This window comes from Erpetoichthys calabaricus, chromosome 3, assembly GCF_900747795.2.
Source record: "Erpetoichthys calabaricus chromosome 3, fErpCal1.3, whole genome shotgun sequence".
Lineage (NCBI taxonomy): Eukaryota > Metazoa > Chordata > Cladistia > Polypteriformes > Polypteridae > Erpetoichthys > Erpetoichthys calabaricus.
In genome coordinates, this window is record NC_041396.2 from 34,831,508 (window position 1) to 34,858,884 (window position 27,377).

The 27,377-nt window shown below is 39.3% G+C and overlaps 1 protein-coding gene across 1 annotated transcript in view; it reads right to left on the minus strand.

Annotated features, from left to right (window-relative positions):
- Nucleotides 1–27,042, minus strand: part of LOC114647914 (hematopoietic progenitor cell antigen CD34-like) — a 77,131-nt gene extending 50,089 nt beyond the window's left edge. Inside the window, exon 1 of the mRNA XM_028796617.2 lies at nt 26,815–27,042. Coding sequence (XP_028652450.1) covers nt 26,815–26,875 — 61 coding nt within the window. The 5' untranslated portion in view covers nt 26,876–27,042. The remainder of the gene's footprint in view (nt 1–26,814) is intronic.
- Between the last annotated feature and the right edge of the window lie 335 nt (nt 27,043–27,377).

The following is a 27,377-nucleotide window of genomic DNA, read 5'->3' on the forward strand; positions in this document are numbered from 1 at the left end:
GTGTTCAGAAGTGATCAAGAAGGCTAACAGAAGGTTAGGTTACAGTATGTAGCACAAAGTGCAGAGTACAAATCTAAGGAGGTTTTTTCTTAGGTTACTGTATATAACACACTAGTGAGGAGTCCCCTGGAGTATTGCATATAGTTTTGGTCTCCAGGCTACAAAAAAGACATAGTAGCACTAGAAAAGGTCCAGAGAAGAGTGATTAGCCTGATGTAAGGACTAGAGTTATTTAGAGATATCTGCTGTGAGTAAAGATTGAAGGAGACTTCTTCATTTTTAAAATGATGAAAATAGTTAGTCCAGTGGATAGAGACTGTTACTTTAAAATGAGTTCAAAAAGAACATTGGGAGAAATATGAATAAAATGTTAATGACAAATTTCACACAAACATTAGGAATTTATTCTTTACACAGAGAACCATAAACTCATTGAATAAGTTACCAAGTAGTATGGTAGACACTAGGTCTTTAGGGACCTTCAAAAGTCAACTTGATGCTATTTTAGAAAATCAGGTAGATAGGGCTGGCAAGCTTTGCTGGGCTGAATGGCCTGTTCTCATCGAAATTTTTGCAATGTTCTAATAACTTGTCATATATCTGTCCAAATCTGCACTTAGATCAGGACTACTTGCAGTGATTTTGCTAACTCTTAATCTAAAAGTTAATGCACATAGTATTTTCTGTACATTTAGTTGATTGGTTAGTTACACTTTATGTGTTTCATTGGTGTGAATTTCAAAAAACAGCATCCCCATTCAGACCTTTGAGGAACCTCACTTTTGACTTTAACTAATTTGGCAAATGCTATATTAACTCTGGAGAAAATAATCTCTGGTCCTGGAAAATTATTTTTGATAGTGTTTTCTCGCAGTAGTAGCAGTCTGCTTTCTCTAGTCTACAAACTATTTACTGTTTTGTTAATATTTTTTGTAGCTATTGACAATTCGCTCACCTTTTTATCGATGAAGTTCATGAATTATACATCTTTGCTATTTTTATCCAGTCATCCATTTAATGAATGTGCTTATCCAGCCAAAGCCTATCCAGGTGTCATTGCTCAAAGCATGAATAAAACGTAGATGGGATGCTAATCTATGACACTGCCTATTCACCCACACACCCACACTCAATCACTCCAGCAAAGGGAATGATATTGTAACTCATTTAAGCAGCAATCTGTGAACATCAGCCCTCTCCTGAATACAAAACTGCAAGTTCACGCTGATCTGGCCAACTGTGGATTGGAAAAATGAGCTTTAGCTTGTTGTAAATCTAGAGATCACAATCAATTTTCTTCAATGCAAGGTGGTGGTCTCAATAGCTAATTCACTTCTTAGCTCCCTATGCGTGACAAAGAACTGCCGGTCAAACATCAGTTTAATACAGTTGTGACACACCTGCCTCAGGAGACGTCTCCTTCATGACTCAATCAAACAATTATTTGAAGATCAGGCCAGTCATCAAGCACAAAAATGAATGGCGTGAACTATAAATCATTTCAGAAAATTCTGATTGCTATTCTTCAATGTGATATGACTGTACTGCTCTGAGGAAAAGATTTTATCCTTAACTCTGTTTAGTTATTGGTATATGATCGTCACCAATAAAATGCTTCAGTGCAAATGTGCAGCATTGGCCATCTTTAAAGGGAAATAAAATACAGTGTGGACATCATATCCATCACTTTTCAGGTTTAATGCATTTGCCATGTCAGCGCATACTGTGGTAATGGCTCTGTGAGATGAATCATACACCTGATTTGTCACTTAGCTGGTTTGGCTGCATTTCCCCACTTTATCATGGGTGTCGTCATTTCCCATTTTCTACCAAATGTTGTGTATGCATGGGTCTGCGTTACCATAAAACTACGCAAGTTCCCCCCATCAAGTATTCTTTTATAAATCCCGACATTTGCATGAACTGTTGCACATTCATATTTCTTGTCTCTTTTTGTGTGTATCTGACTCCAGCTCTCTCTTATATGTGTTTTTTTATGCATTTCATAATGCCTATCCTTTCCTTAACGGTTTTTCCAAATAATCACATTATGTGACTGGCTGGAGTTATCTTTTATACTGATAAACACCATGGGCAAGAAAACAAGAATCTTACCAAAGAAAACAATTCAAAGTAAACACTGTATGCGTGTGGCACTTCCTCCAGTGTGCTAATTATAAAAGTGAGGAGCATTCCAGCTGAAAAGCTTTTACAGGTCAGTAAGTTTGCCTTTTCTTTCATTTGCAGTTTTAGGTGCTAACAGCAGTGTGTCCTTTCTATTCTCCTCCAAATGTATTCCTTTACCAAGTTTTCAATTAATGAGAACTCTGCAGTGCATCTCGGTACTTCTTCCCGTGACGCTAATTGAAGATTTCAAAATACTTTGCTGTACCACTGTTTGCAATCACAATTGAAAAAAATAACACCATATGGTCCATCATAAAATGAGCATCATTTTTAAATACTGTAATGAAAACTCAATTTTACTCATCCACTGCACTTGGGTTTAAAAAGAGATTTCATTTGCAATAGCTGATTTTTGTCTTACCTTTAGCATTCTCTAGCTCAGCAGTTTGTGGATATTTTTAAGCATAACTACAATTTAGACAAAGAAATTGAGGCTCTCAGAAGAGACGTTTTGTTAAAATTGTGTACCATTACTGGTGTCTGTCTGTCACACCCATAGACAGTATAGAAACACTCTGGGCAGTAATGGAAGGTTTACTAGTTTAAATTTATCTTAGGCCATAAATGTGGTGGCCATTATTGAAGGTAAGGTTTTTAAGGACTATGTGAACATGTCTGAAGATACAGATAGATAGACACTCCTCAGGGTGCCGTGTGCAGCATACAGTATATCTCAAGGGAGCTGCTTAGACATTTGTGTCAAACACACCTGTGATCTCAACAAGTGCCCCATATGTGGTGTTCACACCTACCTGAAACTTTAGACATATCTGGAACAGTGTTGTGAGGTGCACTTTTGCAGACAAATGTGACAGCAGGTTTTAAAAACAGTATTTAATTAACAGTGGGGGTATGCAGTGGGAGAAATGGCTGGGCCGTCCCCCCATCACATGCTGTGTAAGCAGGAACATTAAGAAAGGGAACTTCACATGGTGGTGGTGCTCAGGCATTTGTGTATTAACTGTTGAAACTACCATCATCTGAAGGCCCCCTCATGTTTTAGTGCACTTTCACATTCACTGCCAGTAGTTTATTTGTAGTTTACAACACTTATTTGTTTTTCAGATTCATCGATGCAGTGCTAGATTTTGTTTTGATTTCAAGCGTTTTGACTATTTCTATATTTTTAGGATGTTGTCTTTTTACATTTCGTTACTGTCTGCTCATTTCACACAATTTGTCCTTGTTTTGTATCTCTTTCATCATGGCTTGTTTTATTGTCAGCATATCCTGTGTTGCACTCTAACCTGGGTTTGTGACGCCTGCCATGTTTTGTTGTGTGGCATGTTGTGCTACTGTCTTGCAGTTGAGGATTTATTTCTAGATAGACAGTGCTGCATTTCTGTGCTGTACACACTCCCAAAATCGATAGGCACTTCTAGTTGACGTCAGCCTAACATGCCTAAAGCAATGTGACAGTAAGATTTACTGTACGTTTAGAGATCCCTGAACAATGTGTACAAATACACCTTGGGTGGCACCAGATATTGCTTGTCCCTGTTCTGCAGTTAAGAGCACTGTCAGTTAATTTATGGGTACCGATGAATACTGGCATTTCTCGTAACACTCATCCCACTGCTAATCAACATGTAGATCTCCTATGGAACAACTGCATACAACCCACAAACTCGCGTCTCTGAAAAAATTGTTATATTGGCATTGCGTCTAGTGTAATATGTACTGTATGTTGGAGGAAGACAAAACAACACGGGGTGCCACTAGTTCTTTTTTTCCATTTTAGCCACTGTTTGTTTGGTAGCATAATTTAGAGATGACATTAAGAGATGGTTTATACAGTGCATTAGAATATAGTGTTTAATGTGCAGAATTTCCATGAATGATTGACTCAGTTTTTATTTTATAAAGCACCATTAATAGGGTGCACTCTGTATCACAATCAAGAATACATTTTCAATACAACGTTGCGTAAGTGGGCCCTATGACAGACTGATTTTTGCCTTACATCCAAAGCTTCTAAGATAGGCTTCAGCTTCCTGTGATCGTGAACTTGGACTTGGCAAGTTCAGCAAGTGGATGGATAGATAGACATATATACAGCAGCTGTGTGAAGGTTATATTTTAAAATGACATTGATAGAGTGGTGCAGACTTTGCAGCTTCTTGAATCATCACAAATTGCACTGCCAGGGATTTGGGCAATAATAGTCTTCTAAACAGACAGGTGCATGACCTAAAGCCAGAAGCAAGTGCATAGGATGGAGGTCAGAATCTCTGTTGTATAAATACTATCCAAATATCGTCGGTAAAAGTTTTTCTATAACTATAACCACATACACAAATTTCTTTGAACTGCTGTGGCAACAAATTATGAAGTGTTGTGCCAGTTGATGCCACTGGTACTGTGCCCTAGCAACTGCATCCTAGTAATAGGGCCAGTATAATGTAGTTGCCCCCACAGAAAACAAAATGGCATTTACAAGAAACAAAAATTAAAAAAAACAATAATTATTCTGAGCATGCTTGAACAAAAAATAATGACAAAATATTATTTAATATTCAAAATTTTTAACAATGCAAAAGGAAAGCTTAGAACAAAGCTTAGAACAATTTAGTAAATTTGTAATGATTTCTATATTGCATAAACCAGGGTAGCACTGCTGCCTCGCAGTTAGAAGACCTGGGTTCTCTTCCCGGGTCCTCACTGAGTGGAGTTTGCATGTTCTCCCCGTGTCTGAGTGGGTTTCCTCCGGGCGCTCCGGTTTCCTCCCACAGTCCAAAGGCACACAGTTTAGGTGGACTGGCGATTCTAAATTGTCCCTAGTGTGTGCTTGGTGTGTGGGTGTGTGTATGTGTCCAGCGGTGGGCTGGCGCCCTGCCTGGGGTTTGTTTCCTGTCTTGCGCCCTGTGTTGGCTGGGATTGGCTCCAGCAGACCCCCGTGACCCTGTAGTTAGGATGTAGTGGGTTGGATAATGGATGGATCACAAACCAATATAGCAGATGTTGATATATTAGTAAGCAGAGTGCGTGGTCCATGCACAAACTGCTGGCCTCTTTTGTTGCACAGAAATAGTAAACCACCATAAAGATACCTTTTGTATTGATGTAACAGCTTTGGCGCACAATTATGTTGTTTTGCATGTAACTATCTGATCTACTGATTATAAATACAGTTGATGAATGTAGTATTTACTGTATATTGGATGATGTACTGGGAGCCTAGGGTGACCAAGTCAACATCTGTTAGCAGTCTTTAGGTTTTCCCTTGTCAGCGTTTACTTTACACTTGGGTATGTTGGTTTTCCTCACACATCCCAACAACATATGTTAATTTAATAAATGAATGGTGAATTGATGATTCTAAATTTATTTGTCCTCCCAACATGTGAAGTATAGCATTGCACTAAAGATACTGAGGTGAAAGTCCTTCCAATTGAAACCAGATTGTATTTTCTTTTCTTCCCTCTGCTTAGCCCTGTCCAGCCTGATTGTACACCTGCATCAGTATTTTGTGGTTGTTTGGTTGTCATGGCTAATGAGACCACTGATTACCTTGTCGAATTTAACTCCAAAGGCTGAAGCTTTTCCACCTCATTATCAATATGCAGTTGACCTAAAACTGAGATTTCTTTCTCTTCCCAATAAAGATGTTTGTTGGAATCACAGGAAATTATACACTACAGTTAAACACAGCAATACCGTTACTACAGGAATGGTTAGACTAGACAAACTTGTTTGGATGACTATTCAACCAAAAGGCTTGGACAACAATCTGAAGGATTTAAACTGGCTTCTAGTGTGGGGATGAGTCTCGGTCCGAGATAGACTTTATAGACACAGTCTAACAAGAATAGAGAGCTGCTGAGAGATGGATGTTATACCTCTGAAACAGTAAAACCTGCTCTTTGGGAATGTCCTTTTGCTACTTAAGTCTGGACTACATTTTCTGCCAAATTTTCTTGCTCCTACTCTGCTCACTTATGAGCTTATGCTGTATGGATCTGGGATTAAGAATTTCACAGGCCACTCTAGATTTGCTTACTGGTTACTGATCAGTCTGACTAAGTGGGGCATATGGGAATCTCGGCGGATTCTGATTAACTTTAAATACTGATTATAGTGTCTGCGGGGTCACAGGATGGGTCCACAAAGAGATCAATCCTCGATTTCAAAGAGATAGAAGAAGAAGATTTTCCATGGCAAAGAAACATGGAAGGACTTTGTACTTTAAGACTTTTTACTTGACATATTCATCATTTTCTTAATTTTTTTCTGCTTCTGTACTTACAGTGTAGTTTTTGGGTTTTGATTTTGTACTTTACACCTTATTTGTTGTTCATGTCCTGTGCAACCTTTTAATAAAAATCCTTCCCAAATAAAATTGAAGTATAGTATTGAGCTACACTTAAGGAGGACCCACCCCTCCAAAATTTCCATCTATTGTTCGCTCAGAATGTCAAAGATGGACCCTGCCCCGGTACCAAGGATTCAAGTTATAACATAAACCATGAAAGTGAAAGAAATTCAAATTCGTGCTCTTTTCTGCCAACTCGTATCTAGTGTGTATATGAGTGTGAGTGCACCCCATGATGGACTGGCTCCCTATCCAAGGTGGTTTCTGTCTTTAGCCATTGATGCTGAAATACACTGCAGATCCTGCAACTCTAAACCAGGATTAATCTGATTCAATAAATAGAAGGATACATGGATAGACATGCCTGGGACAGCTGTGTGAAAGTTACTTGTACATTTGAAGATGACATTAATAGACAGTGTAGATGTGCACTGGACAGCAGGGAGTGACTTACAGTTGGATAAGGCCTATTACAGAGAGTAGAAATGACTGGGGCAGCAGTACAAAGCTTGTATTTGGAGATTGAATTTCATAGTGAAGACTATCCCAGGCCGAAATGTGAGCCTTAAGAATTGTGAAGAACATTAATATACCGTTAAGATAAACACAGAGCAATATTATGGTTCTCATGTTTGGAGAGATTAATTTGATAGTTGCTGTGTGCATTGGCAAATGGTTGTGAATCTTTAGAAATCTTTTATAAACATATAGCAGTACAAAGCTGGTGCTCAGAGGTAGAATTTCATAGAGTAGACACACCCAGGACAGCAGTGTGAAGGCTTGCATTTTGTGATGCCATTAATAGACAGTGCAGTCATGCTTTGAGATTCAATTTGAGGCTTTCATTGGGAGAGGGATTTCATCATAAAGGCCTATGTTGGACAGCAGTGTGAGGCACATGTTGGTAGCTGGGTTGTACAGTACCTTTGGTGTGGACGTGTCTGCTAGACTTTTTGAAAATTCAGATTTCTTACCCATACTTTTCAAAAGAAATTAACATTTTAAGCACCTCTCATATATTGTTTGAAAAGACTATAATTTATCCTCACATGTAAAGTGCAGCATTAAGGTACAACATATACAGTGTGTCACCTCTGTTAACAGAGTAAACACCTACGGCACTGCCAGTTCCTAGACTCCTGATGGCACTCTCTCAATTACAAACCATCTCTTCACTGATATATCTTTAAATGTATACAGCATGTCACCTCTGTTAATAAGCCACAAAACGCTCACCAATTGTCCTAAAAGACATTTAGGGTCCAAAACTGAAGTGCTCATTCTTTTTGCTCAAACAAAGGCAACAAAGACATTGTACCTCTAATAAAGAGGAGCCGCATTTCCACCCAAAGTATTTAAACTGTGCAATATCTCACACACGTCAATTCTATTACATGTCTGATACTCTTTATGAGGTGTCTGTTGCAGTAATAGTTTAAAGCATAAAACAGGGAGTCTTCATAATAAGTCTATCACTGCAGTAGTGTTTATGTTACCAGATAAGCAGCAGTCTCAAAATAACTTTCCGCTCAGTGTCCCATACATGTCCTGAATGTACTAATTTAATTGCTAAAGGTAAAGAGGAGCTACCCCTTTAAAATTCCCATTTGTTGTTCACTCAGAATGTCAAAGGTGGCTCTGGTACCTGATACAAGTTGTAATCTAAAACACAAAAGTGAAAGAAAGATGTGCGCTTCAAAACTCATGCCCAGAATTCTAATTGGGAGCTGAGCCACCCTCCCAACAAGTGCACTCAAGAAGGACTGAGTGAAATCCTCCACCCACGTCAAGCGAACGTTATGCTAATGCTTTGTAGACGTTATTTATTCTTCAGTGACATATTAATGAGACAGCATTGTGTGAGGCTTGTGCTTGAGGAGGATATTTATTTGGCAGTTAAATTAGTAGACATTGCACACATTGTCACGCTTGTGCGTTTGGGGTTCCCCTGAAAAGCTTGACTGAGGTAAGGATTACCACTCCCGGGTGAGAGGTGACGCTGTCGCTAATGGTATCCTCAACTTTTCCACATCTCACCCAATTGTTATGTCTGCAACAAGCCCTGCCCCTTCCGCTCACTTCGCCCTATAAAGCAGCGACCCAGGAAGGTGGCATCTGATTAGCAGACCAGACTAAAGTCCCTTAAAGGATAACTTCGGCATTTTTCAAGTTGAAGCCGTTTCTTTACAAACATGCTATACTGTATATTCAATCGCCATGAAAAATTATGTTCTAAGTTAGTTGCATTCTATAAATTAAACAAAAATTATCTTGCCCACAATGCAGTCTATGAGGCATGGAGGAAAAATAGTTGTCAAATGTTGATCCACATCTTGCGATTACGCACACATTGTAAAATACATGCAAGTTTTAAACAAAAAAACACCAATACAGTGGTACCTCTGGTCACGACCGTAATTCGTTCCAAAACTCTGGATGTGACCCGATTTGGTCATGATCCAAACGTAATTTCCCCATAAGATTGTATGTAAATACAATTAACCTGTTCCAGACCATATGAACTGTATGTAAATATATTTTTTTAAGCACAAAAATAGTTAATTATACCATAGAATGCACAGTGTAATAGTAAACTAAATGTACAAACATTGAATAACAGTGAGAAAACCTTGAACAACAGAGAAAACTAACATTGTAAGAGGTCGCGCTAGACCCTTACGAACCGCTCACTGTAAACACTTTTTTAAGCACAGGAAAAAAAAAATTAAATGCCACTTCTCCACTTCAGATGCAAAATTTTGGCAAACTATTTGATCGTAACCCAATTTGTACGTGTTCGGAAACGTCTGTGACCAGAGGTTCTACTGTATAATGAAATTCAGCCATTTTTAAAGAAGACCAGCCGTGTGTGATAGCTCAGCACTTAGTCTTCCTACACAATGACCTTTCACGCCTCTGGGTGTGGTTTCCTCCTGACAGACCAAATCCTTTTTGTTCGACACGGTCGGTTTTCTTTTGACTTAGTTCTGTGTTTATGTGGGCGCTCACACAAGCGAATAGAAAACTTATCTGTACCAAGAGAAAAACACTCTCATGAATACAGTATGTGATAAAATGAGTATTTTCAAATCCCTTTTGTTGTCACAAACATGCAATGGAATCATGGAAGCCGCAGAGCAATCCTTGACAACTGTCTTTGTCTGAAAAATTGATGCTTTTGGTACGTTTTTAAGCTTTTCCTCCATGCCATACCCTTGCCAGTGCAGGCAAGATATTTTTTTAAATTTATAGAAACTTAACTTTTGAACATATTTTTGAATGGCCAATGCATATATACCATGTTTGTGAGGAAATAACTTTGATTGGAAAAATACTAAACTAATCCTTTCAGAGCTACAAAGCCAAGAGAGACAAAAGAACCGAAAATGCTGTGGGCTAATTTTTAATCTTTTTTTATTGTGCCACATGTACCCGTTTTGCTTTTCTTTCTTTTAGTTTACATTGTAAGTAAACAGGATTACCATGGTGGAACCCCAAAATTTCTTTCTGCTCATGACTGCTTCATTGCCACCAGTTACAATGTTCACTGGACATCACTGTGAAGCTCGTGCTGCATTCCATTTGAATTGGAAAATCTTAATTTCTCAGTTCCAAGTAGGAAGTTTCAACTGGAATGGCCCCACAAGTTGGGTTTCCTAGTCAGAAAGTTGGAACAGACTTGCCAACCCTGACTTTAAAATCCAAAATGGCTGCACTGGACATACAACAGTTAGTGACAGGTGTAGTATTGTACTGTGTGTCTATTCGTGTCTCATAAAATCGTAAATACACTACTGTGGTGTTTGGATACGCAATATATCACATAATGTGTTTATATCAACTGCTGTTTACTCCGATGGAGCAAGCACAACTAAGGCTTTCCTGGCCAGGCCTATATTGGTTTCCCAAGTATTTTACTGGAACGTGGTCAACTTGGGTGTAATGTCATTCCTTGCTCCAGCATCTAACATCCTAGGTACATGGAATGCAGCATTGTATTTATACCATTTAATTGAAAATGGCAACAGTCTTTCAGGATCAATGTTAATGAACTGAGGGTGGCACGCTGGTGCAGCTGGTTATGCTGATGCTTCACAGCTCCAGAAGATTGAGTTAGAACCTCATACTGGTCATCTCTTTGTGGAGTTTGGATGTTCTTCATGTGTGGAGATAAGAGTTTTCTGTTGGCACTCCCCCATTACACATTGTGCTTGGAAAGTTAATATGTAACTCTAATTTGGCTCCATGTACTGTAAGTGAGTGTGGGTTTGTGTTTTAACGTGTTGTGAGATGAACTGGCATTCCATCCAGGGTTGTTTCCTGCCTTCTGTCAAAGGCTGCCATGATGGATGAATTAACAGGGTCTGCATTCATGGGATAGCATTGCATCATTTGATTAACTGTGGTTTTGTTCAAGTTTTCAGCAGTTTGTAAAAAACACTACTGTAGTGAGAATCTTATTATGGAGACACACTGTTTTATGCTTTAGACCATTATAGTGTTGTAACAGACACCTCAGAAAGAGTATGAGACATGTAATAGAGTTTACATGTGTTAGACATTACACAGTATAAACACCTTGGGTGGGAATGCGGCTCTGCTTATTAGTGGTGCTATGTCTTTGTTTCTTTTGTTTGAGCAACAAGAGAGAGTACCTCAATTTTGGACCCTAAATGTCTTTCAGTACCCTTGATCAGCAATTTGTGGCTTATTAACAGAGGCAACATGCTGTGTATGTTATAAAAGATATGTTTCTGAAAAGATGAAGGTATGAACCGTTTATCCATTGAGAGAGTGCCATCAGGAGTCTAGGAACTGGCAGGCCCACATGTGTTTACCTTCAATACTGCTTTATCTGTCTGTTGGGCACGTCAAAAATAAAGTGCTTGGGCTTTGGTATGTCCCTCTGTAAACAGACTGCACAAGCCCGCAATCTTGTTTCCATTTTGATCTCCTGTTAGTCCTGAAAGCATTGCCTTAAGGAAATGCGCTTAGATAATTGTTAGTGGCGCTTAACGTTTGAGGCGTAGGACATGACCTAATGCAGAAGGCTGTGGCTGCCAAGGAGCACATGTTTCTCAACACTGGGATCTGAGCTGCACGGTTCTCTCACGGGAGAGAGCAGCTTACATCATTTCTGGATGGCTTCACTGTTCATTGGACAAGACAGCAGGACCCACCCTAATGAACCGTTCCCCCATGTTCAGGGCTTTCCAGATGTTGGAAATGTGCAGCCTCCCTTTATAAAGATCTTCTCACAAGATATGATGCATTTAAATTAAAGCTAGCAAGCTCTTGCCTTCCTTTAATCTTGAGCACTTCTGAAAATGTGCACATAAAGGAAAATGTACTAGAGTGCTGGCGTCCAACTAGCAAGCTTTGCCAAGGTTTACACATCATTGTGGTCCATGGAATTAGCCAGAGACTTCTCTGGTTGACATGGTGAGAAAACAGTTACAACTAAATATTTCCTCCAGCCAGAGGAATGTTGACGTCTGCTTTTGTTTTGTGTCCTCCGATATCAGCCTGTGCAGGGAAACATAGTCAGGAACCTCTTAGTGATTTTATATTGCATTTTACATTTAATGCTTTGACATAAAATAACTTAAACTTCAGAATGGTACAACTGTTTTCAAATTTCTGCAATTGGAGTGCCATCAAAATTAACTTTCATGGTCACTTTTGTTGGTTTAAATCAACAAACTTCTACTATGGTACTTTATCCATGAGGTCACACTGCCTGCTGTACAATTGCATTAATTTACATATTTACATTGAATTGTAGTATAGCAGAAGGAGTTAGAGCAGTTAGTGCTGTCACCTCACAACTCCAGGCGTTCGGGTTGAATCCTGGCCGGGGCACGGTTTGTGTAGTCGTACACAACTCAAATGAACAAGAATTGTATGACTCGTACGTGACATCAAATGAATGAAAATCGTGTTACTCATTCTTGGGTAATGATTCAGTTTGTAAATCGAATGAATGAGAATCATGTGACTCGATGGCGAATCAGTTGAACAAGAATTATGTGACTCATACACAAATCAAATGAATGCAAATCGTGTTACTCATTCCCTGGTAATTATTCCGTTCAGGAAACACGTAAATGAGAATCACATGAATCAGTTACGTGAGAATCATGTGACTCGTTCCCAGGTAGTGATTCAGGACCAAATTAATGAGAATGGTGTAACTTGTTGGCAAACCAAATGAACAAGTGCAACTTGTATTTGAATTAAATGAATGAAAATCATGTTACTCATTCTTGGGTAATGATTCAGTTTGAACTCTAGGCATTCAATGAGTCAAAAAAAGTAAATGTTGAACTAAAGTTGACAGCAAAATAGTTGTGAAAATATTATGAGATTCAGTTTTGTGTCACTATTTTGTTGAATGTCCAAAAGGAAATAAACATTTTAGTTTAATATTATGTTTATGCTTTCTGTTTAAAACAATTCCAGTAATGAATTGTACCAAAGAACAAAACATTCTCAATTTAAATGTGTTGTTACTATATTGTATTTGTATGGTGAATGAGAGAATGATCAATGACGGAGTTGTCATTCGCTGACAATGTTCTGAATCTTACAGTAAGTGAAGTGAACAAGAATCATGAATCAGATGGTTAGTATTTGCATATGCGCTTTAAACATTTAAACAAAAGAGGCTGTTGGCATCACACGTGCATGAAACATCAACACGAAAGAGGCTGATGGCATTATGCATGTGCCTTAGTACTCTCAATGAGGTCTACTGAATTGATTCATTCGTCCTCACAAATTAATTGCCATGATTCACTGAAAAGAGTCATTCAAAAAGAAAGAACCGTTTGTGAATCGTCCATCACTAGTGCTGTTACTGCCAGGACAGGCTATGGCTGCATTACTGAAATTGATTGATCAGCTTCAATTGTAGATGAATAGTTGATATAGTACAGAGGTTTGCTCTTAGGCTTTATTTTTGGCCAAGATCTCTGACTTTTCTGCCATTTACATCACTTTAAATGATTGATGTAAATTTAACATATAGGAGTGTGACAACAGTAGTAAGTCCAGCTAAGCGAACCTATACAGAATACATTTATCTTCTGCCAGTAGTGAAACCACCTGTCCAGGGTCACTACTGTAAAAGGCATACGGCACAACCAAACAACAGATAAATGGATGGATTGCTTGAAACAATGAGAGGGCTGGCTGGTATTTTGGTGATCTTTTACACTTTGAACTGAACTGGTCTGATAATAGCACAATATATTGCTTCCTAAAAGTACTTTTATCATGGGGTTGTAGCATAACACAGGAGATGGCCCAAAATCCAGACTCGATTTTTTCAGTCAGACACAGTCATTTCATCATGTATATGTATAGTTTATATTTTAATTAACAGTAGAACAGAAGATACTACTATCAAGTCACGGCATATAGACCTTGGATTAACTCGTAGCTGAGGTATTCTCTGTATGAATTTGCACATGTGGGTTTTCTCCAGGGATTCTAATTTCCTTCTACAGTTAGACTCACAGTTCCTTTAATTATAACTCTGCTCATTTTACAAATCTGAATGTTCTAATAAGAAAATCTAAATTGGTCTTTTATTGAACTTCTTAAAAATTTCTGAATGTTTGTTTTTTTTAAAATGCGGTTTGCTTTCTGACTGTAAAAAATCGATTACCGTACACTTTGCTGGGGTTGTGTCCAGGCCTGGTTTTTTGTACCTTTCACCATCTGTTAACATTGATAGGCTCTTTCTCCCTGTGACCCAGAATTGGACAGAGCCACACACATTTCTTTTCACTCCTGAAGTGAAGATTTGAAATGAGCAGCCTGCCTCGGCTAGTATTGCTTTTGTCTCAATGTGTTTGACAGACTGCTGCCCAGATCACATAGCAGGATTAGTTGTGTTCATTAAAACGAGGAAGAAAAAAAAAACAAAAGCTTGCATCGCCTGTGATGGCTAAGTTTCTGTTTGTTTTTTTTTTGTGGTGGAAGTGTAGCTCTGTGGGGGGTCTCTCTCTTCAGCTCATGTTACCTCATGTGCCTATACTTTGGTGGCAGACTTAATTGTCTGGGATTTAGCCTGTCCCTGCTGGCCATTTTTCAGTGCTAAACTTTTTGACCCTCAACTTCTTCTTGTTTGGAGTGGGGAGGTGTGACAGTTTTGTGACGACTTAGCTACCAGTTCTCATTTCGCACAAGTGGAAGAATCTGCTACATCAGTGGTTACTTCTCTGGTTCCCGGCTTGAAATCTAAGAACTGTTAGCAGCCAAAATTTCACGTGCTCTCAATTGGACTACTATTATATACTCAGGTCCATGTGAGATGAAATATGTGCCTGCATAATCCTAACAAAGTCGAGAGTGTTGGGCTCCTCAGCTTTCCACAATTCCCTTCTCAGCTGCCCCCACTGAAGCACAGTCCGATCTCTTCACTGTCCTCTATGCTTTTGTTAGGTCAATCAGTGAGGGAATGCTGCTTTCACAGGTCTGTGTGTCACATTACAAAGAGAGATGTGAGTTTACTGGATGCCACAGACTATTTTAGTAGTAATGTGAGGATTTGCTGGCTCCTAAATTAGCCTTTGGGGAGGGGAGCCTTTAAATACAGTATAGTATCTGTAAACATGGAAGCCTGTTCTTCCAGGAGACACGCTGGTGTTCCTGTCCAAAAATCTTTCTCTCTAATCGCCATCCCATTTTGTTGTCTAACGGAATACAAAGAACTATAGCACCTTCTATCGGTGTTGGCCCTGGACTCTTGCATTCATCTGTACACAAACAGGAAGATATCCAGTCCAAGCTGTGCTCTCCCTCACAAAGGGCAAATTCTGAGCCTCAACATCATAGTATACTGCTTAAAAGCTCATTAGACGCTATGCTTGCATGCACGCACGTGTCATTTTTCACCACTTTTTTTGTTCAGGGTACACCTGCCTTACAAGATTTCCAAATACCAACTGACCTTCCATGTAAAAATGTCATGTTTCCAGCTTATACAGTATCTGTAGTGAGAAGTCACGTAAAATGATGCCTTTTATTAGCTAACTAAAAAGATTACAATAAGCAAGCTTTCGAGGCAACTCAGGCCCCTTCTTCAGGCCAGATGTACAGTAGCTTATATCTGAAAGACATACAAACTATACCTTCTATCATGTACCAATGCTGGGCTATGTGTCCAAACTTGCATTGTGATACCTTGATCAAAAAAGTAGGTAGCTTGTCTCGTGTCCAAAAGTGCACTTTTCTCACAGATTCAGATTGAACAAGTGAGGCTTCCGTGCATTTTTCCATAGTGACATATATTCCATTTGTATGTTTGTGGAGTAGCGAACACCAGTTTACCTCACCTCTCTGTGATGCCACTGTCTGTATTATCTTTTTTGGGGTACTCTGATATTCATCTAGATGCCACAGATGAAAATCATTTGGGTTACTTTTCAATTCTAAATGGCCCAGCATGAACGAGGTATGGACTGAAGTCCCATATGTTATAGAAAGAGTCCTGCCTTGCGTTTGATGCTCCAGGGATAAGAAGGAATTACAATCAGCAGGTTCATAGTGTAAAGATGGATACATTCAGAGTGTACACATTGACAAACATAGGCAAAATAAAATGCAAATTAAAAGTGCAATCTTCATAAAATATGCACACATATACTGTATCTGTCTGTCCGTCTGTCTGTTCTGAATGCCGGCTTGGACGCCTCTACGTTGGAAGGACAAGGAGAGTGAGTGCACCTGTAGCATTATCTCCTCTGTAGTGTTAGACGACAGCCCCAACCCCCCCCCCCCCAACAACAGCACCATGGTTTTCCACGGGGGATCATGGGAATTGGAGTTCTTTGATTCAGCCCAGTTGGGTGCTGAAGGTGCTGCCAGGGTGTGCTAAAGGGACTGAGGAGCCTACTTTGTGGATCTTCTGCCTTACCCGGAAGTGCTCCTGGGCCAATCCTTCGGGACACCGAAGCTTGCTGAAGGACGAGTGGAGGCAGAAGGAGAGACAGAGAAAGAGAAGAAGAGAAAAGCATTGCTGTGTGTTGTTTTGGTGCTTTATACTGTGCTTATTGTGTGGAAAAATGATTGGGAACAGTTTCCCATGACAAAGTAATGAGAGTTATGCTGAATTTGTGTCAGCGTCTGTCTGTGTTGGGGAGCTAGTACATCCCCTATCTATCTATCTATCTATCTATCTATCTATCTATCTATCTATCTATCTATCTATCTATCTATCTATCTATCTATCTATCTATCTATCTATCTATCTATCTATCTATCTATCTATCTATCTATAACTCGATCGATATCATGGAAGTAGGGTGTACTTCTGCTGCTACGTATTGCATGCCTACAGTGTTGCTAATCAGTCCACTGATTGGCATGGTGTTGATTTGATTGTGTATTTTTCTGACATTTATTTTATAATCGTGCATCTGACTTTGGTGATTTTTTCCCATGAACAAACTGTTAATCTGCATTATGCACTGAACTGGGCAGCTGGGGAGAAAACATGCAAACTCCACACAGGGAGGACCCGGGAAGCGAACCCAGGTCTCCTTACTGAGAGGCAGAAGCGCTACCACTGTGCCGCCCGTGTGTACATAACCCACCACACAACTGACCATGATACACAAGGCTTACTTTCAAAAGTTGTGTTTGTTTAAAGAAGTGCCTTCTGACAGGTTCTTTCTTTGCACAAGCACAATTCTTTCTATTTCAATTTCTATTTTCACAGCTCATTTTCAAACCTAAACTTGGGAGCACTTCTTGCACATCATTGCCATAGCCAGGAAGCATGTCCTTGTGAGCTGGAACATCCACCTGACATGGAAGCTTACCCCCAGAACCTCCCTCTAGTGGCCCCCAAGGACCCCAACAGGGCTGTCCTCCAGGACCACAACTCATGTAACCCTGTGGGTTTGGAAACAGAAGCTATGCTAAAAGGGATGCTGCCACACAGCATACTGGGGGAACTTATAGCCCCTTGCATCAGTCTTTCTCTGTTCTTTTGTTATACTAGTTTTCCAACCAGTAAATCGAACAGTTCTGACCAGGATGCCCACACATCTGTGGTGGGCTCCTTAAAAACTTAAACCCATTCAGCCCACTCAGGATGTCCTTACTTCCCTGCCGTCTTTCACAATATACATGACCTCTTATCATGAAAGTTGTTCAAATGTTCTAAAATATACTGTATGTTAGTGTGTGTATATACACCATACATATATATATATATATATATATATACACCATACATATATATATACACCATACATATATATATACACATATATATTTATATATACATACATACATACAGTAGGTGGATTTTGAAAGTGTTTGTAAAAATTACTTTTTAAAGCTCCAAATAGTAATCAGTTAATGAATAAATGTGTGTAGTTCCCCCAAGCCATTTGTCTTCCTCCCACAGTCCACCGCCATGCTGCCCTTCCAACTGACATTACTGTGTGTCTCTCTCGGGGCTCTTTGAAGACCTGATACTCTGACTGGGGTTGGACAGGCTCCAGCTCCCCACGAGACTCTAACCAGAACAAAATAAATGGATGGCTATGTAAACTTGGCTTCAGTTAACCTGCAGTCATCCTAAGAACAATGGTGTCTGGCTGTGGAAAAAGAAGTAACATAATATTTTTGTGCACTTTGTGGTTAGCGCATGTAATCACCTGTCAGGGCCATCAGAGGAGCATGCCCATTTGTTTTTTTAAGCAAGCCTCCTCTAGCAGTTTGGGACTTGATTGCATTTCAGTGATTCCTTAAACTGAATTCAGTACATTTCACCAAATTTTATGCAGCACACATCTACTTACAAGTGTATAATACACAGATAAAAATTACTAACAGACAAGCACATAAAATTATAACATAAAAAACACTCTTCATTATATGTAGGAAAGAAACACAACATTTACAGGACTAAAGAATTTAAATCAATAGTGCACGCACACACACATATATAATCTTGTAAATAGTAACAATATATGGTAATGTATGAATACACCAAGGAGGTGAGAAACACAACTTCCAGTCTAAACCACAACCTTGTGCATCTACATGTATATTTATATTCAAACATCAGCCCTCTTCCGTTTTTTAGTGGCTCTAAATTGCACCTGTACGGATGTTTGTGGGTGTACACGTGACTGCATACATCAATGCACGAGCGCTGGTTTCTGGCCTGTGCCCAGCACTGTCAGAGTAGGTTTACAACAACCTTAAACTTTTATTAAGCAGGTTCAGAAAATCAATGAATGGCTTCTTTGACTTACTCTGCATAGTTCCTAACACCCTGAACTCTCACTAGGCACATCCCATTCAGAGTACTCCCACATCATTGACCTACATTTCCCAATGGCCAGAAAGAGGGATTGACCTTCTAAAATACTTAAGAAGTTGCTTCGTGTTAAATATTTGTGTTTATCAGCTTTCTTGTTGTGTAGTGTTGTGTAGAGTGTTTGATTTGATTTAAATAAGATATAATGCAGTTTGTATTATCAATTTGTAATAGAACCCCTAAAGGAATACTTCACCCAAAAATATTTTTTGTATGTTACTTACACCAGCGTTTCTCAGCCTTTAAGTATTTGCGACTCTAGTTTTCATAACAGTTTTAATCGCGCCCCCCCTAACATTTTTTTGAAAGGAGCCCACTAATACCAATTTGTTCTTTTTTAATTAATGATATATCATAGATGCATATTTTATTATACCTACTTAACTTTTATCAACATTTATCTAACTCTGTATTTATTTTTCTAGTATCAGAATGTAGTTTAAGTTAATTTGTTTTGATTTCAATAGATGTATTTTTCATATTTTCTTTTTTTCACATCTTTGCACCCCCCCTTTTTGTTACTTTGCGCCCCCCTAGGGGGGCCCACCCCACAGATTGAGAACCACTGACTTACACCATATACTTTGTAGTGGTGGCTGAGGGAAAAATTTTATCGTATGTTTTCATGCACAATTGACAGAAAAAAGTTTGACATAATTGAGGTCAATAGTGACCAGTGCTGTACAACAGCAAACAATATGAAAAAAGAAAGAAAAATTCTCACGTTACTCTTGTCACATAATATACTGTACGTGTCCTTTATCCAGCTGTATGGTCAAAACACGCAAAAACACTCTCAGGAGGCTTTAATTTTGTGTTTGTGATGTGCACGGATCATTCCATAAGTAACTATTTAATATTTTAGTAGTAAATCACACAACTGGATAACTGACTTGCAGATTATGCGACACGAGTAATGTGACATTTTTTTTTCTTTTTCTCCATTTTCACTCTTGTATAGCATTGGTCAATATTGACTTCAGTTATGTCATAATTTTTTTCTCTCCATTCTGCATGAAAATATGAAATTTTAAAATTTCTCAACCACCACTTCAAACTACATGGGGTAAGTAACATATAAAAGAAATATTTTTGGATGTAGTATATTCCTTTACAATCACTACAAAGAATTCACACTTTCTGCCAAGTGGGCACCTCAAACCACTGCAAATAACCGCAGGGGACTATGAGATGTGTAGATAGGTCACTCTTCAGTGCCTAGCATGTTCCTAAGTTGGCACGGGCAGCATGGTCCCCAGGTGGTTAAGACCTTGAAGTACAAACCTCAAGGCTGCTAATTCAGTCTAGACAGTCTAGTTAGCACTAGACTAACTCGATGACCATTAACAAGATGCTTGGCCTGAGTGTCTACCAAATCTAGAAATTTAGACAGAATTGTCACATGCTCACTTTGGATAAAAGTTTCAGATATGTGAAGATGTGCAATGAATGTAAAAAGTACTCTGGGATGCGACCAGAATAGTTCCTACATGAAGTCTATTTCAGTACACTCAGGGTGTGGCATGTTTGAGCACATTTAAACTTTCTAAAAAGAGAAAGAAAAAAAAAGTGCCCTGTAATTATTAGGTGGGGAGGGAGGTGTAGGGGTTGAAGGAGGAGATTTCTTGGCTGAATATCATCACATCAGCGCAAGAAATGAGAAGCACTCTGGAGTAGGGAGGCCTCTCGTATTAGCTGGTCTTTACAAAGCACAATGCTTAGCAGACATTGGTAAGGCTGAAAGGAAACCACTTTTTTTCTTCTTTCAAGGGGTCTTTTCTCAACAGATCCTTTTTATTTCCAAATGTACAATGCAGAATCCGGACTATTCTTCTAAATCCCAACATTGCCATCCTGTCTGCAGCCCTTTGTTTCTCGAAAATCCTGCCTGTTCTATTAAATCACAACATTCTCATCCTGTCTGCACTCCTTTGTTTTTTTTTTAATTGTGCATTACACTGCCTGTGTTAGCCCAGAATCTTCTTACATACTGTACAGCCTTGTTTCTTTACTGTACACAAATACTAATTCCGTTTTGTGGCACTGAAGTTTCTCGGTCACCTTCATGCCATGTCAGTGCTTACATTCGGGTGAACCTCTGCCCTTTGTCTCTTGCATTTTGAATCAGATTCAGCATGCTGCCCTTGCTGGTTGTGTCTTTAATGTACTGTATGTGTTATACTGTCCGCTGCTCTATTTCAAATGACCTATAATGAAAAATACTGCTCATTTTGAAAGGCGCTATATTAAATACAGATTAACATTTTCTTACTAGCAAAGTTCTACTGAACATTTTTTAGATTTCTTCACTGTGAAGGGAAAGCCATTTGGGAGTCACTGCTGTCATTAAAAGCCAGGCTTAAAGTTTACAGTTTTATTGCCATCTCCACCAGCAGGACGCAATATGTTCATGTATTTTAGTCTGCTGAGTCTAAAAATACCTGACATCTTGTAGTAAAGGATAGCTATGGCTGACGTTACTCTCAGTTCTCGGTGTTGACCTGAGTCGTCATCTGTTCTACAACCTGCAGTACAATTCTGCATGCCATCTGTTCCACAACAAAGTGACCCGTGGCCAACTCAGTCAGCAGTAAATAGGACTTACAATAAGAAATTACGATTTATTTTTAAGAAAATGATATGCTATCCCACAGTAATGTGCAGGTTTGGTGATACTGTTTTCATTTTTCTACTTGTGGAGTATTGGTAGTTTAAGTTACTTACTAGGTGTCACAAAGAGAGAGTCGGAAATAAGGACTGAGCCTTCAACCCTGTTCTTTGAGGTCTAAAGTTTTAGGCAGCAGGACAATCTACAAACAAATCTTTATCCATCCATCCACCCATTTTCCAACCCGCTATATCCTAAAATATTTTATAGTTTATTGCCATTCTTTGATAAAATGTGCATTTTCACTTACAGATGGGCTCATTTGTAATCCTAGAGCACAGTTCCGTTAAGTGATTTGCTCTGAGTCACATGTCCAGTCTTAACCTCTAATGCTCTATTTTCATTTACAGTATATAGTATCTTTCTGCAGTAACACATTTCTGAAGAGCTTTAAAGTACAGGTACAGTGCAGCTGTTACAGTACTTTTCCACTGGATGATATGGCAGGTAGGCAAGTCACTTGCTCACAGTTGCAGGGCTAGTGAGTGAAGAGGACTAAACCAGCAGTTTTGTGATTCGATCTGCAGAGATGTAGCAAAAACAATACGATTCTATTGGCACATTTCAATTTTCAGTTCTATGTATGTACCTACATTAACATGATTTGTTTTGTTCAATGGTTCTTAACTTTGCTCGAATTTCAACTCTTTTGTATACACACTCAGAGATTGATTAACCCCATTGGACGAGGAGACACTGTTTATATCAAGGCATGCATTTCTTTATCGATTGTTGTGACATGAGGCATTGAAGATCTGCAACATGCCAAGGAAGCGGATATGTTTTCAGAATGACACCGTATCTCTTATATGTGCTTTTGTCTGAATCCAACCCCCACATTAAAAGTATCCTTCAACAAACAGAGCAATTGTTTACTTCTTTCCATATTTGCAGCCCTGGCATGTTAAATAAATTAGCGTGGGAAGATTGTTTAAAAGGCAGTGTATGAAATAACAATTCTTTAACTGAAATGATCTAAAATACTAAAAGGTTACAAGACTATCAAAAAATCACTTAACAACAAGCATCTCAACACAAATCAGCCAGGAGGACTAAATGCAAAAAGGTTGTGTTTTTCTGTACTTTAGGTGTGGTGCAAGAAACAAATCAATTGTCTAGCTCGGAGAGCCGAGATGTGGGAGGGATCCATCAATGTAGTACAGTCCATCTGCTTGGAGATAATAGTACTTCAGAGGGCTAATGAAGCAGGACCTCATCTGGGGGATGGAGTAATGGGAAATAAAGTGAGCCTGGGACTGAATTGGCAGCCTCCTGACCTCGGGACGCATGAGCCTGCTGTTCTGTTCATCAGCCACACCTAGAGACTCCTGCAAAACTTCCAGAAGCGAGCTCCGCAGACAATGCTTATAACTGAACAATGTTAGATAACTATTTTAACAAAATCATTTTATAGTTACAGGACTTAACTTGTGTGTTATAGCATCTAAACAGTGAAGAAAAGTTAGTAGGCTATGTATATGCAAGTGAACATCTAGAAATGTAATCACGAGCAGTGTGTTTTTAAATTTATGTAATTTGTGATGTATTCTATAATAATATTTATATTTAATATGTCGAGTATGTATATATTATGCAGTATTTTAGTATTAGATTAGATATACTTTATTAATCCCCAAGCGGAAATTCAGATGCATACCACAGCATAAACAAAGAATACACAAACCAACTCAAAGTCCAAAATAAGACAATAGAATAAAAACATGTAATGCAATAAATATTATGCTAAAATAACTGTAGTAGCTTGAGTCTGTACTATCATCCTGGCTTGAGCGAAGGAGAAGCCATTGGGAAGAAATGTTGAAGTGCCTAATGGGATGCACATTTGATTGCACCCCATGGGGGAATGTGCCTGTGGCGAAAAGTACTCCAAGAAAGCGCTCTCTGGAGTGGAAGGGCGGAATTGTTCACAATATCATGCAACTTTGCTATCATCCCCTTTTTAACAATAGCCTACCCAGAGTATATGTGTGCATATACAGTGTATATATATATATATATATATATATATCCATCCATCCATTTTCCAACCCGCTGAATCCGAACACAGGGTCACGGGGGTCTGCTGGAGCCAATCCCAGCCAACACAGGACACAAGGCAGGGAACCAATCCTGGGCAGGGTGCCAACCCACCGCAGGACACACACAAACACACCCACACACCAAGCACACAGTAGGGCCAATTGAGAATCGCCAATCCACCTAACCTGCATGTCTTTGGACTGTGGGAGGAAACCGGAGCGCCCGGAGGAAACCCACGCAGACACGGGGAGAACATGCAAACTCCACGCAGGGAGAACCCGGGAAGTGAACCCGGGTCCCCAGATCTCCCAACTGCGAGGAAGCAGCGCTACCCACTGCGCCACCGTGCCGCCCATATTATATATATATGTGTATATATATATATATATATATATATATATATATATAAATATAATATAAGCAACATAAAATGTACAGTATATATATGTTATATATATATACACACACACACACATTGGCACCTACAGTATATTTGCAGAAGCATAATGTAAACTGTATAGTTAACCAATCTGTTCTATGAATGTCTATAGGTGTTCATTATTCACATGAAGTATGTGCAGTATATGTCTTCACACTATATGTATTTGTACTACAACCACCTTTAAGGTGTATATAATATCTATTCCTCCATTTATTTATTTTACTTATTTCATATTCATGAGGAATTAGGGCCCTTTCCTTTAGACAGATTAAACTGCATCCAGAACAACCAGATATAGATTTCTCTTCACGTTCAATTAGATGATGAATTATGTAATGTATATATGAACCCTCCCTTCCCTTCATTTTTTCCCAGTATTTCAGCCCACTTAGTTTTACACTGAAAATGTGGCTGCTGTAATTAAAGTGTAGGTGAGGCGAGGTCCCTGTCTAGCCTTTTTTTGTGCTGTTTTGTGTTTATGCTCATTAAATGATACTAAGTGCAGTTTTAATTAATGTTTCTATGTAGTAGAAGTATATTGATAACCCCTGGTCTGCCTGCTGTGATTTCTAAGTAAGCTTTGGCTAAGTTCCTGCACAAGGATGCAGGCTGCTAATGGAAACAAATGCTGCTTTGTAACGGACAGAAAGGTGAGGTGAGCCCAGTGCAGGAGTGCTGCTGTCTGCCTTGGTATCAGTGAGTTGTATCGTCTAATTCTGGTAATTCACACGCCCCAATTTAACTCGGTTTTATATCTGACCAGTACAAGCTCATTGACCATGAATCTTTATTAATAATAGAAATAATAATTCTTTACATTTATATAGTGCTTTTCTCACTACTCAAAGCACTCTCCACACAGGGAGGACCCAGGAAGCGAACCCACAATCTCCTTGCTGCAAAGCAGCAGCACTACCCTAGTTGTTATAAGAACATTAATCCTACTGAGGTAGAAGGGTAGAAGAGTTAGATGATGATTTATTACTTTCAAGTAGACATTCTAAGTTTTTTTTGCAATAGGTAACAGTGCTGGGATAGGCTCCAGCTACCTTACATCTCTGCTCAAGATAAAGCAGTTTTAGAAGATGGATGGACGAATGAACTGTATACAACTGAATACAATTTTTTTTTAACTTTCATATATTTTAAAAATGTACGTTGCTCTCTATACATTTAGCACGTTTGAGAATAGATGGTTAGATGTGGCCATGAATAATTCTCTGTAATATAAATGAAGAAAAAAGTGTACATTTTCAATTATGTAATACTTTCATTCTCATGTATAGGCATAGAGGCAACCTTGCCACCTAGAGTGTATGGAGTTTAAAGTCAAAGAGCAGAACACACCAAAACAGTGCCCGTAGCTGCACTAGAATCACATCCCCGTGCAGAACCAACCGAATCACAGTTAGCAGCAGCAGTATCATAGCATAGAATTTGCCGAATCGTTAGTCTGTTCCAGCTTTATGACCTGCTTTTCTTTCCTTCTTCTCTGTCACAGAGCTGAGAAAGTTTTCCCACTTCATAAATATCAATTTAACCTCTGCCTTTTGACATATTTTTGCATATTTTGTCTTTGCCATATGCAGTATGTATCTGTAATACATGCACCTCTGTTGAGAAAATGTATTTATGCAACATTTGATACATATTATTAAAGCACATTTGCTTTTATGCATGCATTTCACTTTAAGTCCCTTAACTGAGCAAGTCATTTAACTTGCCTGTATTTCAGATGTACAAGTAGCATTATGGAATATAAATTGCAGATTGGATAAAGTAATCTCCGAATTAAATACATGTTCTCAATGTAATAAACGTATCCCGCCCCTGCTGCGTACACAGGGCTCCCTTGTCTGATCTTCAGCCAAATAACTTAAAAGCTTCCCCACCCGATTTAGGCGGCATTCTTTGAGTGTGCTCATATCAAGGCCATGATGAAAGAGAGAAACGGATCTTCTGTGCAGTGCTTTGGTATCTTTGACCTTAATTTAAAAATGCAGTATATGTGCTTAGAAGTGGTGGTAATCCCAGCTGCACACCTGACAGGTTCCTAATTCACTGGCGTGTGTATACAGGATTTGTAATCCTGGGTAAAATGCAGCATTGGAGATGGCTGTGTGTAACTCCTGCATAGCTCTGGCTTGTCTGCTTGATTGTCTTCTGAACAGGGCTGTTTAAAATTTTATGCAGGCGGGCTTTTGCTTTCCTTTCCGGGCTAATTAAATCTGCCCCATGAGTAACCTCATGCTACTCTTAGAACAGGCTGGCATTGTGCACAGTGAGATAAGCTCCCCTTAAAACTTGTTAGAACAATTATTAAAACCCTTTAAAATTCTCAATTAGATTCTCTTTGGACGCCACAGCTTTGGTAGATACTAGAGGAGCATTGCCAATGAGGTGGGACAGTGTCTTTTTTAATCTCTGCTGAGGCAGCTGAAATGTGGTCCACAGCTCATGTCTCCAAAAGGCGCACTCGGGCAAACCTCTGGAATATTCGATGCACTTTATTCTGAAAGACCAGCAGTCCAAGAGAGACAACTCAGGGTGGGAAAGAGTCCTGTGCTGCACACATGAAACATGCACATGTATATAACTGAGCACATGTGTGCTTTTTGCTGGTTTAAGGCTTACGTGAAGTAGACTATGTTATCTTGGAAAGTTTTAGAAAAACTTCTTTATTCTGGCACTATTGATAGAGATGAAAAAAAAACAAAAAAACAAGTCACATTGACCCATCACAGCCTTTAACTCTTTCCATGGTGGTTGGCAAGAACAAAAAAATAAAGTTAGAAAGAAAAAAAAAAAAAGGTACTCACCTACTAAAAGTAGGGCTATCGATACCAGAATACACGACCGCGTTCCCCTGATTGCATTCATTCTCCCCTGTGCTTAAGGGCTGGAGTTTCTCTTTGTCCTCTGTGGCTGTGCTGCTTGCCGGCGTCTGGAGCCAGACGTACTGGATGATGGACTCGCTGCCTGTCTGCTCCCAGCGCTCTGTTACAGTTTTATACAGACTCACTCTTACTGGCCAGGCTCCACACCCACTTTGCCCCTCCTCCCCTTCTTGCCGGTTATTCCTTTGGCAGTAGGGGAAGTGGTTTAGAGTTTGCTTGATGAATGTGGTGGGGTGGGGGGCAGTGTGTGTGTGTGTGTGTGTGTGTGTGTGCGTGTGTGGTGAAGGACACTCGATGAACAAATGAGGGTCTACACTGCATGGGAATCTAGTACTCACGGACTTGTGTGCTTTCATATGGCTAGAGCGGGGGCTGATTACATTTGTAAAAAAGAAAGGAGAGCCCCCCCCCCCCAAAAAATCATATATGAAAAACATAAACACACAGGGCATTAGTGGCTCATCTCTGAGTTCACTGCAGGCCTC